At 37.6% G+C, this 15,838-nt stretch overlaps 1 protein-coding gene across 1 annotated transcript in view; it reads right to left on the bottom strand.

The window, feature by feature from the left end:
• Window positions 1-15,838, bottom strand: part of LOC145445416 (uncharacterized) — a 45,908-nt gene that overhangs the window by 9,738 nt on the left and 20,332 nt on the right. The window contains exon 8 of the mRNA XM_080323609.1: window positions 15,143-15,328. Within this exon, the coding sequence (XP_080179735.1) occupies window positions 15,143-15,328 (186 nt within the window). The remainder of the gene's footprint in view (window positions 1-15,142; window positions 15,329-15,838) is intronic.

Genomic DNA, 15,838 nt, shown 5'->3' with positions numbered 1-15,838 from the left:
CACCACGAACACTCAATGAAGAGCACCCAGGAGCACCCTCGTAAATGCTCCACAATTCGTGACGTATAATATATAGTGAGCATATAATAAGCTGACAAAACTGATACTTGAGTACTCCGAAATGTTCCATTGTCATAATGTCCTACACCTGTGAACCAATCTTCAAGTTGCGCATTCAATGTTTAGCTCGGTAATTCCGTTATTAAAGTTGAGTATGCATAGGTACGTGCTACGCTCCCGCAAAAGTCGGTATGGAACTGCGTTAGTTTAAAATTTGTTCAATCATGAAATGCGTAACAAAATTTGACATGGTGCATTGTCATAATAATGTCTTACAACTGCGTACCGAGTTTCGAGGTGGGGAGTCGAATATTAACATGGTAATTCCGTTATTAAAGTTGACTATGTATAGGTACGTGCTACGCTACGGAAAAAGAGATTTAGCCAAAAGTCTGTATCGAACTGCTTTGGTTTTAAAGGTGTTACATCATGAAATGTCTGACGAAATTTGGTATGGTGCATTGTTATTATGTCCTACAACTGTGTACTAACGTTCACGGTGAGAATTTAATGTTTAGCATGCTAATTCTGTTATTGAAATTGACTTTCCCACCTTTAAAGCTGGTACGCGGTTATAGGACATACCAAATCCAAATCCACCATACCACACCCCATCACACATTTCATGATGGAACAACTATAAAACGAACACCGCTCTACATCGACTTTTTGCGTACATCTGTTTTGCGGGAGCGTATAGCACGTACCCATACATAACAAACTTTAATAACGGAATTACCATGCTTAACATTGAATCCCAACTCTAAACTTGATACGTAGTTGTAGGGCATTATGGTAATGCACCATGCTAAATTTCATCATACATTTAATGACGGAACACCTTTGAAACTATCGCATTCGAATACCGACTTTTACGCATATCTGTTTTTCGTGAACATAGCATATACCCATACATATAGCTACTTTACCTTAATTTAATGGATTTATCTGAGATCATTGAGAAGAAGCGTTTCAGAGTCGAACCAAGCACCTTGTCGAGCTACCTTGCTCATGGTCGACTGCTACCGGACGCATAGGCTACTCTGAAAACTACGAATACAATGCGTGCCGCACTTTGCAAATTGTTTCGATTTATTCTACCCGTTTTAATTTAAGGAAGCCCATTTCACTCAATGTATCGATGCCTACAGTATAGAGTAGGCCTATACTCTACAAAATTTTCTGATTAATTCTCCCTACGTTAATTTACCATAAGAAAGACAATTTGACTCCTAAAGTCCGAAATACTTGTTCGCTTGAGCTAAGCCGCAGCGCCAGGAGTGGAATTTTATAGTTCTTGTAAAAAGTTGTTTGTACACAATATATGTTTAAGGTAAGTCCTACGCATTCATGATTTCGTCCGAGTTTGTATTTTAGTAATATACACTCATTTACGATACCGCGTTTGTAACTTGTGCAAGTAGGCCTACAGAAATATCATAGTTCTTAAACCGTACTCAATGCTCAATAGACCATTTTTGCTATTTTTCATCGCCATAAGTCATTCTGGATCGCGTAAACGCATCGTACGATATAGATGAAAGTTATGCAAATTCTAGGATCCTCATTTTTAAAGTAGCTTAGATCTCGAAATAAGCTCCGACTCGCTAATTTCCTCAAAGCATGGAATTATCACGAGTATCACCTTCGATCGCTAAGAAAAGGATGAGATTATATATGAAGCATATTCCTTGACCAGGAATTTTATCATGTACGAACTGGATGCCTCATGCGTTAAGGTAAATACGAAAGCAGAGAGAACCTTAAGCGCGCAAAATTATATTTTGGGGGGCCGACGATCAGTAAACCATTTCGAAGTGCAAGTACAGGAATATCACCGAGTTGCGTAAAGCTAATGCTCCCCCCGTAGCTGAGATCAAGGTTTGCAATTTCGCCTATGGGAATGAGGTATTAGAAAATACCATTTCGAGAGCTTCTCTACTAGATAGTGCCTATAGCTTTCAATACCACAAACTTTGCTTGCTTTCAGAGCCGGCAACTAAATTCAAGACAGACTTTACGCAAAACTTGCTATTCTGAAAATTTTGTCAAGGTAATGCGTATCCGTTTTGCGGGGACTTAGCATATACCTATACATAGTCAATTTTAATAGCAGAATTACCGTGTTGAACATTGAATTCCCACCTTGAAAGTTGGTATACGCGGTTATAGGACATTATAAAAATGCACCATACCAAATCCCATCAGACATTTCATGATGGAACAACTTTAAAACTAACGCGGCTCTACATCGACTTTTTGCGTACATCTGTTTTGCGGGAGAGTATAGCACGTACCCATACATAGCCAACTTTAATAACGGAATTACCATGCATTGAATCCCAACTCTAAACTTGATACGTAGTTGTAGGGCATTATGGCTATGCACCATGCTAAATTTCATCACACATCTAATGATGGAACACCTTTGAAACTATCGCAGTCGAATACCGACTTTTACGCATATCTGTTTTCGTGAACATAGCATATACCCATACATAGTCAATTTTAATAACAGAATTAGCATGCCAAACATTAAATTCTCACCTTGAACGTCGGTACGCAGTTGTAGGACATATTAACCATGCACCATACCAAATTTCGTCAGACATTTCATGATGTAACACCTTTAAAACCAACGCAGTTCTATACAGACTTTTGGCTAAATCTGTTTTTCCGTAGCGTAGCACGTACCTAAACATAGTCAACTTTATTAACGGAATTAGCATGTTAATATTCGACTCCCTACCTTGAAACTCGGTACGCAGTTGTAAGACATTATGACAATGCACCATGTCAAATTTTGTTACGCATTTCATGATTGAACAAATTTTAAACTAACGTAGTTCCATACCGACTTTTGCGGGAGCGTAGCACGTACCTATGCATACTCAATTTTAATAACGGAATTACCGAGCTAAACATTGAATGCGCAACTTGAAGATTGGTTCACAGGTGTAGGACATTATGACAATGGAACATATCAAATTTCATCACACATTTCATGATGGAACACCTTTAAAACTATGATATAGTCTCTACAAAAGGTTTTGATATCAAGATAACATTTTTACATGAATGGTCACGTATCCTAATATTCAAATAACTCTTTAGTACTTACAGGAATATCGTAGTTCTTGTAACAAAGCTGTATGTGCACAATATATGTTTAAGGTAAGTCCTACATATTCATGATTTCGTCCGAGTTTGTATTTTAGAAAATATTATACAACGATTTACTTTACTAACGAGAAGTGTCGAGTTATCGAATGATTTTCCCTTGCATCAAAACAAATATATTTTTAACCTTCCTAACCCTTTGCACACCAGATGTAAATCACACAAGCAACAAGTTTCGAGAATCGAGTTATTGAATAACGTGAAAGTGTTTTCCAGTATCAAGTCGTTATGTTGATTAAAGCGTATATTGTAATACTCCGAAGTGAGTCTTCGAAACTATCGCCAGTTCTCCGAGAGCAAATATCGTGTTCTACAAGTGTTAAGTTGTTGTATTATGTAGCTAGTAATTGGTGCACGTAAGCTCAGGATCGAACCAACTTGTGTTAACTTGCGTTATTATGTACCTATAGTAATTGGTGCGAGTAATCCTGCAACTGCTGCTGTTCAATGGCTTTACCGCGTTCTTACCAAGCACCTTAATAAGGATAGACGACCCCAAGCAGATAATGTAAGTATATATGCATGAATGACGGGTCTTATGGTGCTTGACAATAGAAGCTGGTCTTCTATTCTATATTCCGAAATAATCAAGTTGATGGTTTTACCAGCCCCGCGCCACATAGAACCTTAATTTTCCAGCAGTGTGATACACGCCGTCAGATGGTACTCAACATCGCGCAATTCCGCTCGAATACAAGTAAAAGTACAGATTTCAAAGTAAGTAAGTGAGTAACTGGTTATGTTTGTAGACTATATCTTGTATTTCTTCAAAGTACTCAAGTGGTTTTTTACCTACATGCACCAACTACTCAAGTGTTTATGATATAGGCCTGTTTCAAATTCAAGACAGTTTCAGTATTAAACAAAAATGGACCTTGAATATTAACTTTTACAATGTGAAATTTTATATGCATAAGCTAAGAAACGTCACTTTTACAATGGTTCGGTATGATTTCTATATTATCCCACTCTCGTTATTGGACTGCGGTGTGACGCCGAGCTATATCTCGATGCCTAGGCTTCCGCATTTATTTATTTCGATTTATTCTGCCCTATGTAGATTTAACATAAGGAAGGTTATTTCACTAATACAATTCGGAATGCGTATTTGCTCGAGTTAAACCCATAACGCTTGGAGTGAAATTTTACGTGGTTTTCGTTGATGTCCAACTGGGCTAATTTCGAAATGTAAATTGAAAAACTCAAATACCGCATAGTAGGACTTCCCAAATTTTCGGTATATTTTTGCTATTTTTTCATGGTGATGATAAGACATTCAGGACAGCGAAATGCATTGTAGGAAATAGATGAAACTGGTACGATTCATCAAGACCCCCGAAAAAAGTGCATTACATTTCAACATTTTATTAGCATGTAATCGAAATACCACAAACTGCGCGCTCATAAACCTAATTTTTCCTAACCCTACCACCTAATCCTAAGACGCGCGCGGGAATGTTTTTTATGCTTGTACAACTCAACGAATACCCATCGGCCTGCTTACTACATTTTAGAGATTCTCTCCGCAATTGTGTATACAAGAATATACTTCTCTTAGTAACCAATTTCTCGTGAATTCTGAACCACATTTACGTGTGTTAACTTCTGGTATTAGGTGATAATATCATTTTCATGTCTGATAATGCCATGTCAAGGTGATAAAAACGTAAGCTCAAACTACTTTAATGTTAACAAGTTATTCAACTGAAGTTTCTACGAGGTGAGGTCCTGTAAAAAACCACCAACTTGATTATTTCGGAATAGAATAGACGATCAACTTCATTCGTCAAGCGGCATAAGACCCCTCATACATACATACACAGTACACACTTACATTGGCTGATTGGGCCTGTCTATCCTTACGAGGATGCTTGGTAAAAACGAGGAAAAGGCCTTGAACAGTAGTTGCGGACTTGCTTGCACTAATTACTAGCTAGCCTACATAATACAACAAGTTACCACTCGTTGATGTAACTGCCCTCATTTGTATGCATAGCCTACGAGAAATTGCTTACTGAGGGAGGTACTTTTTTGAAGATTGCAACAACATAGCCATATATGTATTTGTCCCGTATACACAATATTTGTATAACACGATATTTGAAGGTGGAGATGAACTAACGAAATTTGGTGTCGTAAGGTAGATAATTGTAAACTGTCGTAACTTCGTATCGCTATGATGTCATATAACACTGTTCCAAGTCCCAGGACTATCACTGAAGAGCTCGTCGGATTAATATCGTTAGTCAAGATGATCAAGCAGAACGAATATAAGCTCACCGTAAGATATACTGCTATTTGACAGAATTCAAATATAGCGAAAAGTAATTATGTAAGTCATAACACATGGTCAAGTGTACAAGTACATGTAGAATTAATAAAAAAAAATGAGATTTACTTGCTACACTCAAGTACAGGTTAAAGAAGAGATTTCCGAATGGGTGAATGAGTTAGATTTTTATTCCAAATTTTGTCTAAAACTTAAACTGTCAAGTACTGATAAAGTACTCTAAAATCTAGTCACGTTTTACGCGGAGAGGGTCGATAGCGAAGTACATGTACATTTTTGAGTACTCAAGTATAGGTTTGGCCTGCTTGCGCTATACTTAATCAAGTGCATCTACTTCTATTTCAGATTTGTCGATTTTTCGAGCAAACTATACCTTTAATACTTACTTTTTAACTCACTCGGAAATCATCACTTCTTGTACTTTACTAGGAATTTACTGCTACTAAAATGTTGAAATGTACTTCTTTTCAGTGGCCTTGGTGAGCGGTGTCAGTTTCATCTATATCCTACGATGCATTTTCGCGCTGCAGAATGATTTACCACAATACAAATACCAAAAATACGTCGAGAATTTGCGCACTCTCACTGTGCAATATTTGAGTTTTACGAAGTACCCTTCAAAGTGAGCCTATATGCTGGATATTATTTAAAACCTCATAAAATTTCGCGTCGAGCGAGGAATCCTTTAAAATAAGATAGAAGTAGTCATTTCCGAGTAAGTAAGTAAAACGTTAGTACTCCAGGTATATTTCTGCTTAATACTATAACTATCATGAAGTTGAAGCACTCCAATATCATAAGGACTTGAGAGTATTTGGTGTATGTAGGCAAAAACCTACTTGGGTACTCTGAAAAAGTACTAGTACTTCTTTACTTAACAACTTCGAAGGTTAGCACAGTTTGTGGTATTTCGATTACATGCTAATAAAATGTTGAAATGTAATGCACTTTTTTCGGGGGTCTTGATGAATCGTACCAGTTTCATCTATTTCCTACAATGCATTTCGCTGTCCTGAATGTCTTATCATCACCATGAAAAAATAGCAAAAATATACCGAAAATTTGGGAAGTCCTACTATGCGGTATTTGAGTTTTTCAATTTACATTTCGAAATTAGCCCAGTTGGATATCAACGAAAACCACGTAAAATTTCACTCCAAGCGTTATGGGTTTAACTCGAGCAAATACGCATTCCGAATTGTATTAGTGAAATAACCTTCCTTATGTTAAATCTACATAGGGCAGAATAAATCGAAATAAATAAATGCGGAAGCCTAGGCATCGAGATATAGCTCGGCGTCACACCGCAGTCCAATAACGAGAGTGGGATAATATAGAAATCATACCGAACCATTGTAAAAGTGACGTTTCTTAGCTTATGCATATAAAATTTCACATTGTAAAAGTTAATATTCAAGGTCCATTTTTGTTTAATACTGAAACTGTCTTGAATTTGAAACAGGCCTATATCATAAACACTTGAGTAGTTGGTGCATGTAGGTAAAAAACCACTTGAGTACTTTGAAGAAATACAAGATATAGTCTACAAACATAACCAGTTACTCACTTACTTACTTTGAAATCTGTACTTTTACTTGTATTCGAGCGGAATTGCGCGATGTTGAGTACCATCTGACGGCGTGTATCACACTGCTGGAAAATTAAGGTTCTATGTGGCGCGGGGCTGGTAAAACCATCAACTTGATTATTTCGGAATATAGAATAGAAGACCAGCTTCTATTGTCAAGCACCATAAGACCCGTCATTCATGCATATATACTTACATTATCTGCTTGGGGTCGTCTATCCTTATTAAGGTGCTTGGTAAGAACGCGGTAAAGCCATTGAACAGCAGCAGTTGCAGGATTACTCGCACCAATTACTATAGGTACATAATAACGCAAGTTAACACAAGTTGGTTCGATCCTGAGCTTACGTGCACCAATTACTAGCTACATAATACAACAACTTAACACTTGTAGAACACGATATTTGCTCTCGGAGAACTGGCGATAGTTTCGAAGACTCACTTCGGAGTATTACAATATACGCTTTAATCAACATAACGACTTGACACTGGAAAACACTTTCACGTTATTCAATAACTCGATTCTCGAAACTTGTTGCTTGTGTGATTTACATCTGGTGTGCAAAGGGTTAGGAAGGTTAAAAATATATTTGTTTTGATGCAAGGGAAAATCATTCGATAACTCGACACTTCTCGTTAGTAAAGTAAATCGTTGTATAATATTTTCTAAAATACAAACTCGGACGAAATCATGAATATGTAGGACTTACCTTAAACATATATTGTGCACATACAGCTTTGTTACAAGAACTACGATATTCCTGTAAGTACTAAAGAGTTATTTGAATATTAGGATACGTGACCATTCATGTAAAAATGTTATCTTGATATCAAAACCTTTTGTAGAGACTATATCATAGTTTTAAAGGTGTTCCATCATGAAATGTGTGATGAAATTTGATATGTTCCATTGTCATAATGTCCTACACCTGTGAACCAATCTTCAAGTTGCGCATTCAATGTTTAGCTCGGTAATTCCGTTATTAAAGTTGAGTATGCATAGGTACGTGCTACGCTCCCGCAAAAGTCGGTATGGAACTGCGTTAGTTTAAAATTTGTTCAATCATGAAATGCGTAACAAAATTTGACATGGTGCATTGTCATAATGTCTTACAACTGCGTACCGAGTTTCAAGGTAGGGAGTCGAATATTAACATGCTAATTCCGTTAATAAAGTTGACTATGTTTAGGTACGTGCTACGCTACGGAAAAACAGATTTAGCCAAAAGTCTGTATAGAACTGCGTTGGTTTTAAAGGTGTTACATCATGAAATGTCTGACGAAATTTGGTATGGTGCATGGTTAATATGTCCTACAACTGCGTACCGACGTTCAAGGTGAGAATTTAATGTTTGGCATGCTAATTCTGTTATTAAAATTGACTATGTATGGGTATATGCTATGTTCACGAAAACAGATATGCGTAAAAGTCGGTATTCGACTGCGATAGTTTCAAAGGTGTTCCATCATTAGATGTGTGATGAAATTTAGCATGGTGCATAGCCATAATGCCCTACAACTGCGTATCAAGTTTAGAGTTGGGATTCAATGCATGGTAATTCCGTTATTAAAGTTGGCTATGTATGGGTACGTGCTATACGCTCCCGCAAAACAGATGTACGCAAAAAGTCGATGTAGAGCCGCGTTAGTTTTAAAGTTGTTCCATCATGAAATGTCTGATGGGATTTGGTATGGTGCATTTTTATAATGTCCTATAACCGCGTATACCAACTTTCAAGGTGGGAATTCAATGTTCAACACGGTAATTCTGCTATTAAAATTGACTATGTATAGGTATATGCTAAGTCCCCGCAAAACGGATACGCATTACCTTGACAAAATTTTCAGAATAGCAAGTTTTGCGTAAAGTCTGTCTTGAATTTAGTTGCCGGCTCTGAAAGCAAGCAAAGTTTGTGGTATTGAAAGCTATAGGCACTATCTAGTAGAGAAGCTCTCGAAATGGTATTTTCTAATACCTCATTCCCATAGGCGAAATTGCAAACCTTGATCTCAGCTACGGGGGGAGCATTAGCTTTACGCAACTCGGTGATATTCCTGTACTTGCACTTCGAAATGGTTTACTGATCGTCGGCCCCCCAAAATATAATTTTGCGCGCTTAAGGTTCTCTCTGCTTTCGTATTTACCTTAACGCATGAGGCATCCAGTTCGTACATGATAAAATTCCTGGTCAAGGAATATGCTTCATATCAGAGTTGGATCAATTACATTATTTCAGTTCAATTACAATTACAATTACAATTACTTTCATGAATGTTTCAATTACATTACAATTACAATTACTCCATGCGAAAAATATCAAATTACAATTACAATTACAATTACTCCTTGCATGCTTCAATTACATTACAATTACAATTACAATTGCTGCTGTTGAACATGTAATTTAATAATCATAAATTCAACCGTGCTCCTTGACAACCGTAGCGTCATATTCAACAACAAGTCTAGTTCAGATTGTGTAGTAATAAATGCGTTTATGTGCGTACATAGTATGCTATGTAAGATGTCATTGTGACGTAATATAAGCGTGTTTTGTATGCTCGGTAATTATGGCGCACGTAATTGGAAATGTAAAATGTTATTTACCTAATTTCCTATGGGTTAGGATTAAGGATAGGGTGCAGTATGTCGTTGAAAAAGTATTATAATATATGCATGAGTTGGATTTGCGTATATAGTATATAATTAAAGAAATAATAATATTTTTATCGAGGGACGTAGGAATTAGGATGAGGAGTAAAAACAAAACAGCGCTTTGTCAGATAAGACGCTATATAATATACAGTGGTCTGGTTAGTTAGCCAGACGAAATAACGATGCAGCATCGTGATCAGAAATCGTATTGTAGATTGCCAACCCACAAGATGTGAGTCACGGATGAATGCACCGACAAACGTACCGCAGAGCCGGCTAAAAGCAGCTAACTTTGTAGTCCTAGATCTGGCGATCCATGCGTCCAAATTTGATGCATCTGGTCTTTATCGTAAGCTATTGATGTACTAATTCCGAAAATACAAAATAAAATCTCGTCAGGGTAATGTAACTGCTCCAAAATAGCCGTTTAAGGCCGACTGTTCTGAAAAGTGAGAGCGCTGCAGCAGCATGACCACAACAATTACCAATTACGCCCAGCGATTGTTCAGAACAATGCCGATTCCCAGACTTTCACGACTATTTTGGGATGGTACCATTGCCTGGAAATATACTATTATTGCGGAATCAGTGCGACACTAGCTTTCGATTAGCACCATAGGCTACATATCAAATTTCGACGCTTGGATAGACAGCTATGGGACTATCAATTCTGCTGCTTTTAGCCGGCTCAGCAGTTCGCTTCTCGGCGTATTCAATCGTGAGTCGCAGTCAAGGGCTTACACGAATGGATCCACCAAATTCCTTGTCGACATTTAAATACAGATGGAGTCCCCATTTATTATGAATCGAGGAACGAAAAATGAGTTGATCATATACACGCAAAAAGGCGCTGTATCGCTCACGCATACGCAGAACTTCTAAATTATGGAAGCCCCAGTCTACAATTATCAGCCAAAATACAGGATAAAATACGAAACCTCAGAAAGTTGAAAAATGATATGATGCAGTACCCTACCGACCTACATATCCATGTTATGCCATTATAAACAAGTATGGACGATATTCGTTCGATATAAATCATAGAAGAGTGTTGGTAAAGGTGAGCATTGGGCACTGTGAGCAGTTAATAGAGCGGAGATGCATTGCTAGTATATTACTTTATTACTAGCTTTACGACGACGTAAGCTGTAGCTCCGATCACTGCTTTGTGATCAAATTATTTGTGATCAATGAAGGCTCGGTAAAACGCAAAGATTGGCTGCACACACAGTTCATACAAGCGTATCATTAACAATCCGAACTTTTTCAAGATACAGTGATTTAGTCGACATCGATTACTTGATGACTTGAAATTGACTCGTGAATTTTGCTTCGATTCACGAGTCAATCCGCATTTCTAGAACGTCGAGTCAAGTCAAGTCAAGACATTTTTGCAAAGTGACTCGAGTCAAGTCAAGTCATAGGAAAACGGTGACTCTAGTCTGACTCGAGTCAAGTCATGACTCGGGTCATCCAAACACTGGCCTGCACCTTGCCAATCTTAAAAAAAAATTACTTGCTTTGTTGCGCAAATTTGCTGGAAATATTCCGCTTTCTGCTCGTGAATATTTCATGACTCTTTGCTGTGAGCTTGAACCGCAATCACACATCAAGAATGAAATAATTACACTACATGCAGGTCAGGGAGATCCCTGATGTAGGTCAGCGAATAATGCTTTTTCAACCAATCAATGCAATTTATATAAAGAATACATCTTTGTCTAATGCAGTGCTTTTCAACCTTTTGAGCTTCATTCGCACTTTTTTGTAAAGTAAATTTCATTCGCACTAACTAACCGAAAATTGTTATACAGAAAGAAGATGAAAATACAACATTTATTTGTTCAGGTGTGAAACAAATTGGTTACTATGTATCTTAATGAGAATGCATTATAAGTCAATTATTTTATGTTGTGCTTGTCAGGTCTCAATAGCAATTTAATGTAATTGAAATTGTAATTGAGCAAAATTTTTGTCAAATTACAATTACAATTACAATTACACAAAATAAAAATGCTTCAATTACAATTACATTACAATTACATTGAAAAATGTAATTAATTACATTCAATTACAATTACAAATTACAATTGATCCAACTCTGCTTCATATATAATCTCATCCTTTTCTTAGCGATCGAAGGTGATACTCGTGATAATTCCATGCTTTGAGGAAATTAGCGAGTCGGAGCTTATTTCGAGATCTAAGCTACTTTAAAAATGAGGATCCTAGAATTTGCATAACTTTCATCTATATCGTACGATGCGTTTACGCGATCCAGAATGACTTATGGCGATGAAAAATAGCAAAAATGGTCTATTGAGCATTGAGTACGGTTTAAGAACTATGATATTTCTGTAGGCCTACTTGCACAAGTTACAAACGTGGTATCGTAAATGAGTGTATATTACTAAAATACAAACTCGGACGAAATCATGAATGCGTAGGACTTACCTTAAACATATATTGTGTACAAACAACTTTTTACAAGAACTATAAAATTCCACTCCTGGCGCTGCGGCTTAGCTCAAGCGAACAAGTATTTCGGACTTTAGGAGTCAAATTGTCTTTCTTATGGTAAATTAACGTAGGGAGAATTAATCAGAAAATTTTGTAGAGTATAGGCCTACTCTATACTGTAGGCATCGATACATTGAGTGAAATGGGCTTCCTTAAATTAAAACGGGTAGAATAAATCGAAACAATTTGCAAAGTGCGGCACGCATTGTATTCGTAGTTTTCAGAGTAGCCTATGCGTCCGGTAGCAGTCGACCATGAGCAAGGTAGCTCGACAAGGTGCTTGGTTCGACTCTGAAACGCTTCTTCTCAATGATCTCAGATAAATCCATTAAATTAAGGTAAAGTAGCTATATGTATGGGTATATGCTATGTTCACGAAAAACAGATATGCGTAAAAGTCGGTATTCGAATGCGATAGTTTCAAAGGTGTTCCGTCATTAGATGTATGATGAAATTTAGCATGGTGCATTACCATAATGCCCTACAACTACGTATCAAGTTTAGAGTTGGGATTCAATGTTAAGCATGGTAATTCCGTTATTAAAGTTTGTTATGTATGGGTACGTGCTATACGCTCCCGCAAAACAGATGTACGCAAAAAGTCGATGTAGAGCGGTGTTCGTTTTATAGTTGTTCCATCATGAAATGTGTGATGGGGTGTGGTATGGTGGATTTGGATTTGGTATGTCCTATAACCGCGTACCAGCTTTAAAGGTGGGAAAGTCAATTTCAATAACAGAATTAGCATGCTAAACATTAAATTCTCACCGTGAACGTTAGTACACAGTTGTAGGACATAATAACAATGCACCATACCAAATTTCGTCAGACATTTCATGATGTAACACCTTTAAAACCAAAGCAGTTCGATACAGACTTTTGGCTAAATCTCTTTTTCCGTAGCGTAGCACGTACCTATACATAGTCAACTTTAATAACGGAATTACCATGTTAATATTCGACTCCCCACCTCGAAACTCGGTACGCAGTTGTAAGACATTATTATGACAATGCACCATGTCAAATTTTGTTACGCATTTCATGATTGAACAAATTTTAAACTAACGCAGTTCCATACCGACTTTTGCGGGAGCGTAGCACGTACCTATGCATACTCAACTTTAATAACGGAATTACCGAGCTAAACATTGAATGCGCAACTTGAAGATTGGTTCACAGGTGTAGGACATTATGACAATGGAACATTTCGGAGTACTCAAGTATCAGTTTTGTCAGCTTATTATATGCTCAGTATATATTATACGTCACGAATTGTGGAGCATTTACGAGGGTGCTCCTGGGTGCTCTTCATTGAGTGTTCGTGGTGGGTGACAAGTTTAATTTGTAAAATTAGTGTGTTCAAATCAGTCCTGTCGCCAACATAGTGATGTCGCATTAGCCCTAAATACACATAATAGAATATAAAGGAAAAGTATCATCTAACGTATAATGAATGTTATCTATTTCTCGGAAGCAAGTTATTATCAAAACATAGTGGTCAAAATTATCGCAGAGCAATACCGATTTTGCGTAAATTCCGTTATGCGTCTGACTACGTTACTAGAGATTATGTAGTTAGTTAAGGAATTAGGAGTCCTATCTTCCCAATCGGTATGGAACAACATCAAAATCATCACAAAGCAATATCGACTTTTGCGTGAATTGCATTTTACTACGGTAGTATGCGTGGACGGGGACTTTCTACTATATTCGCTCCTAACATTATAGCAGCACCCGACGCAGCTTACATTATTACGTTATAAGACGCCGGCGGCGTTTCACTGTCGGTTTAATCACCCTTATTCTAGTGACATGAAAAGGACTGAATCGTATGAAATGTCGTCACTACAAGAATCGAGCGAAAGCGCTGTTTCAATCCGTCTTGCATCGGTCACGATTAGTTTTACTTTTCAACTAACTTGGTGTCTGTCGTTATATTCATTAGACTCGCTTTCATGGGGCTAATTTGGCCCTATCATTATAACGTCGGGGATCGCGTACCTGCGGCAAAGGTGTTCGTTTAATTATAGCGACGAGAACCGGGCCCTGCGGCTAGTCCGTTGGCATTTTAGTGCTGAGTTAAATACCCTTATACTCGACATGCAAACATTATACGGGTAGCGGTTGTACTGCGAGCTGATAATAAGGCTTAAAATGTGGAGACCTCGGAAATCGAAACCGCGATCTGCCTGCACTCAAAATCGCTATGAAAACCCGTTAAATAGAAGTAAAAGTAGCATGGAAACATAACTGCTTACTGAAAAATCGTTACGTTGAAGTTCGGTTGCAGAGACGGTAACTTGTATACATAAAATCAAGTTTAAAAATGTGGACGGATGAGTTATCTCTGACCAATAGAGTAATATAACCGCCTTTAATTTGGTGGGGTATTGATATAATGTATATTCAAACAATCGTTGCAGACTCTTAATGTTACCTAGGTCCTTATCACAAAAATCATGCCGTCGATTCTAGCCAAGGTAAGTTTTGACGTGGAAATCATAAGTCGTAAAATGTGGAGACTGCAGAAACCGTAACTTGTACACATAAAATCAAGTCTAAAAATATGGACGGATGACATTAGTCCTAAATACACAAAATAGAATATCTGAGAAAAGTATCAAGATGCGGCAATCAATGCAGCGATGATATAGCAATGGATGGATGATGTGGCACTATAGGCGTGGCGCTTGATGATGTGGCACAGATGACGTAGCAGATGAATGTACCCTTAGGGTATGAAAATGGGCGTGGCAATTAGGATGACGTGGCGCTCTCTGATTGGCGGGCGTATAACGATACCAACTACACTACTTGCGCGGTAGTTTATATGTGATATTGAACTCACTGAAGTCCTCGTCGTTGTAGTAGTACGGAATGATGTAGTTGCCACCCGACGGATAGTCAACCCAACGTCGGCTATTATCATCCGTACCCCCTCGCATAATTCCGTGAGGATCTTCCTGAATCCCGTATGCGATTTCGACATCTTTTATTGTTGAAGGGTCGATGCGGATATCCCCTTCCAGCAGGGCTGTTACAAAAATTACAACTTCAATGTTATTCGCATAGACACCATTAACTCAATAAGATATCTGCAAAATTCCAATTTCGAAGTACTAAACCCGCAAAGAGGAACTTGGGTAAATAGCATATGCGAGTTTCGTAGTTTTTATACTGTCATCGTGATGTTGCAAATGATATGACGCTGAAATCCAACGAGTTATAACCATAGATGTTACAATTACTGTGAACGTGAACACGAATTGACCAAAATGCTCGTGCTGTGAAATATGCTACTAAAGCTCGTTTGCGCAAACGAACAAATCAATAAAGAACGTTAGCACCATTCATAATGTTTATCACATCTGTAATAGACATGGCCAAATATATAATTCTCTAATTAGACTACTTATAGCGAAATGCAGGTCATCTAATTGTAATATAATTTGCCAAATGTTTATATGCTTTGATTTAAATCTGACTCTAATTTATATCTTTCCTGAAAATGTATCAGGAGAGCTGTATAATGGTAAACGAGCCA

The sequence above is a fragment of the Botryllus schlosseri genome, chromosome 8, assembly GCF_051294905.1.
Source record: "Botryllus schlosseri isolate E-star chromosome 8, Bs_hap1, whole genome shotgun sequence".
Taxonomy (NCBI): Eukaryota; Metazoa; Chordata; class Ascidiacea; order Stolidobranchia; family Styelidae; genus Botryllus; species Botryllus schlosseri.
This window is presented reverse-complemented; position numbering and strand designations above follow the sequence as displayed.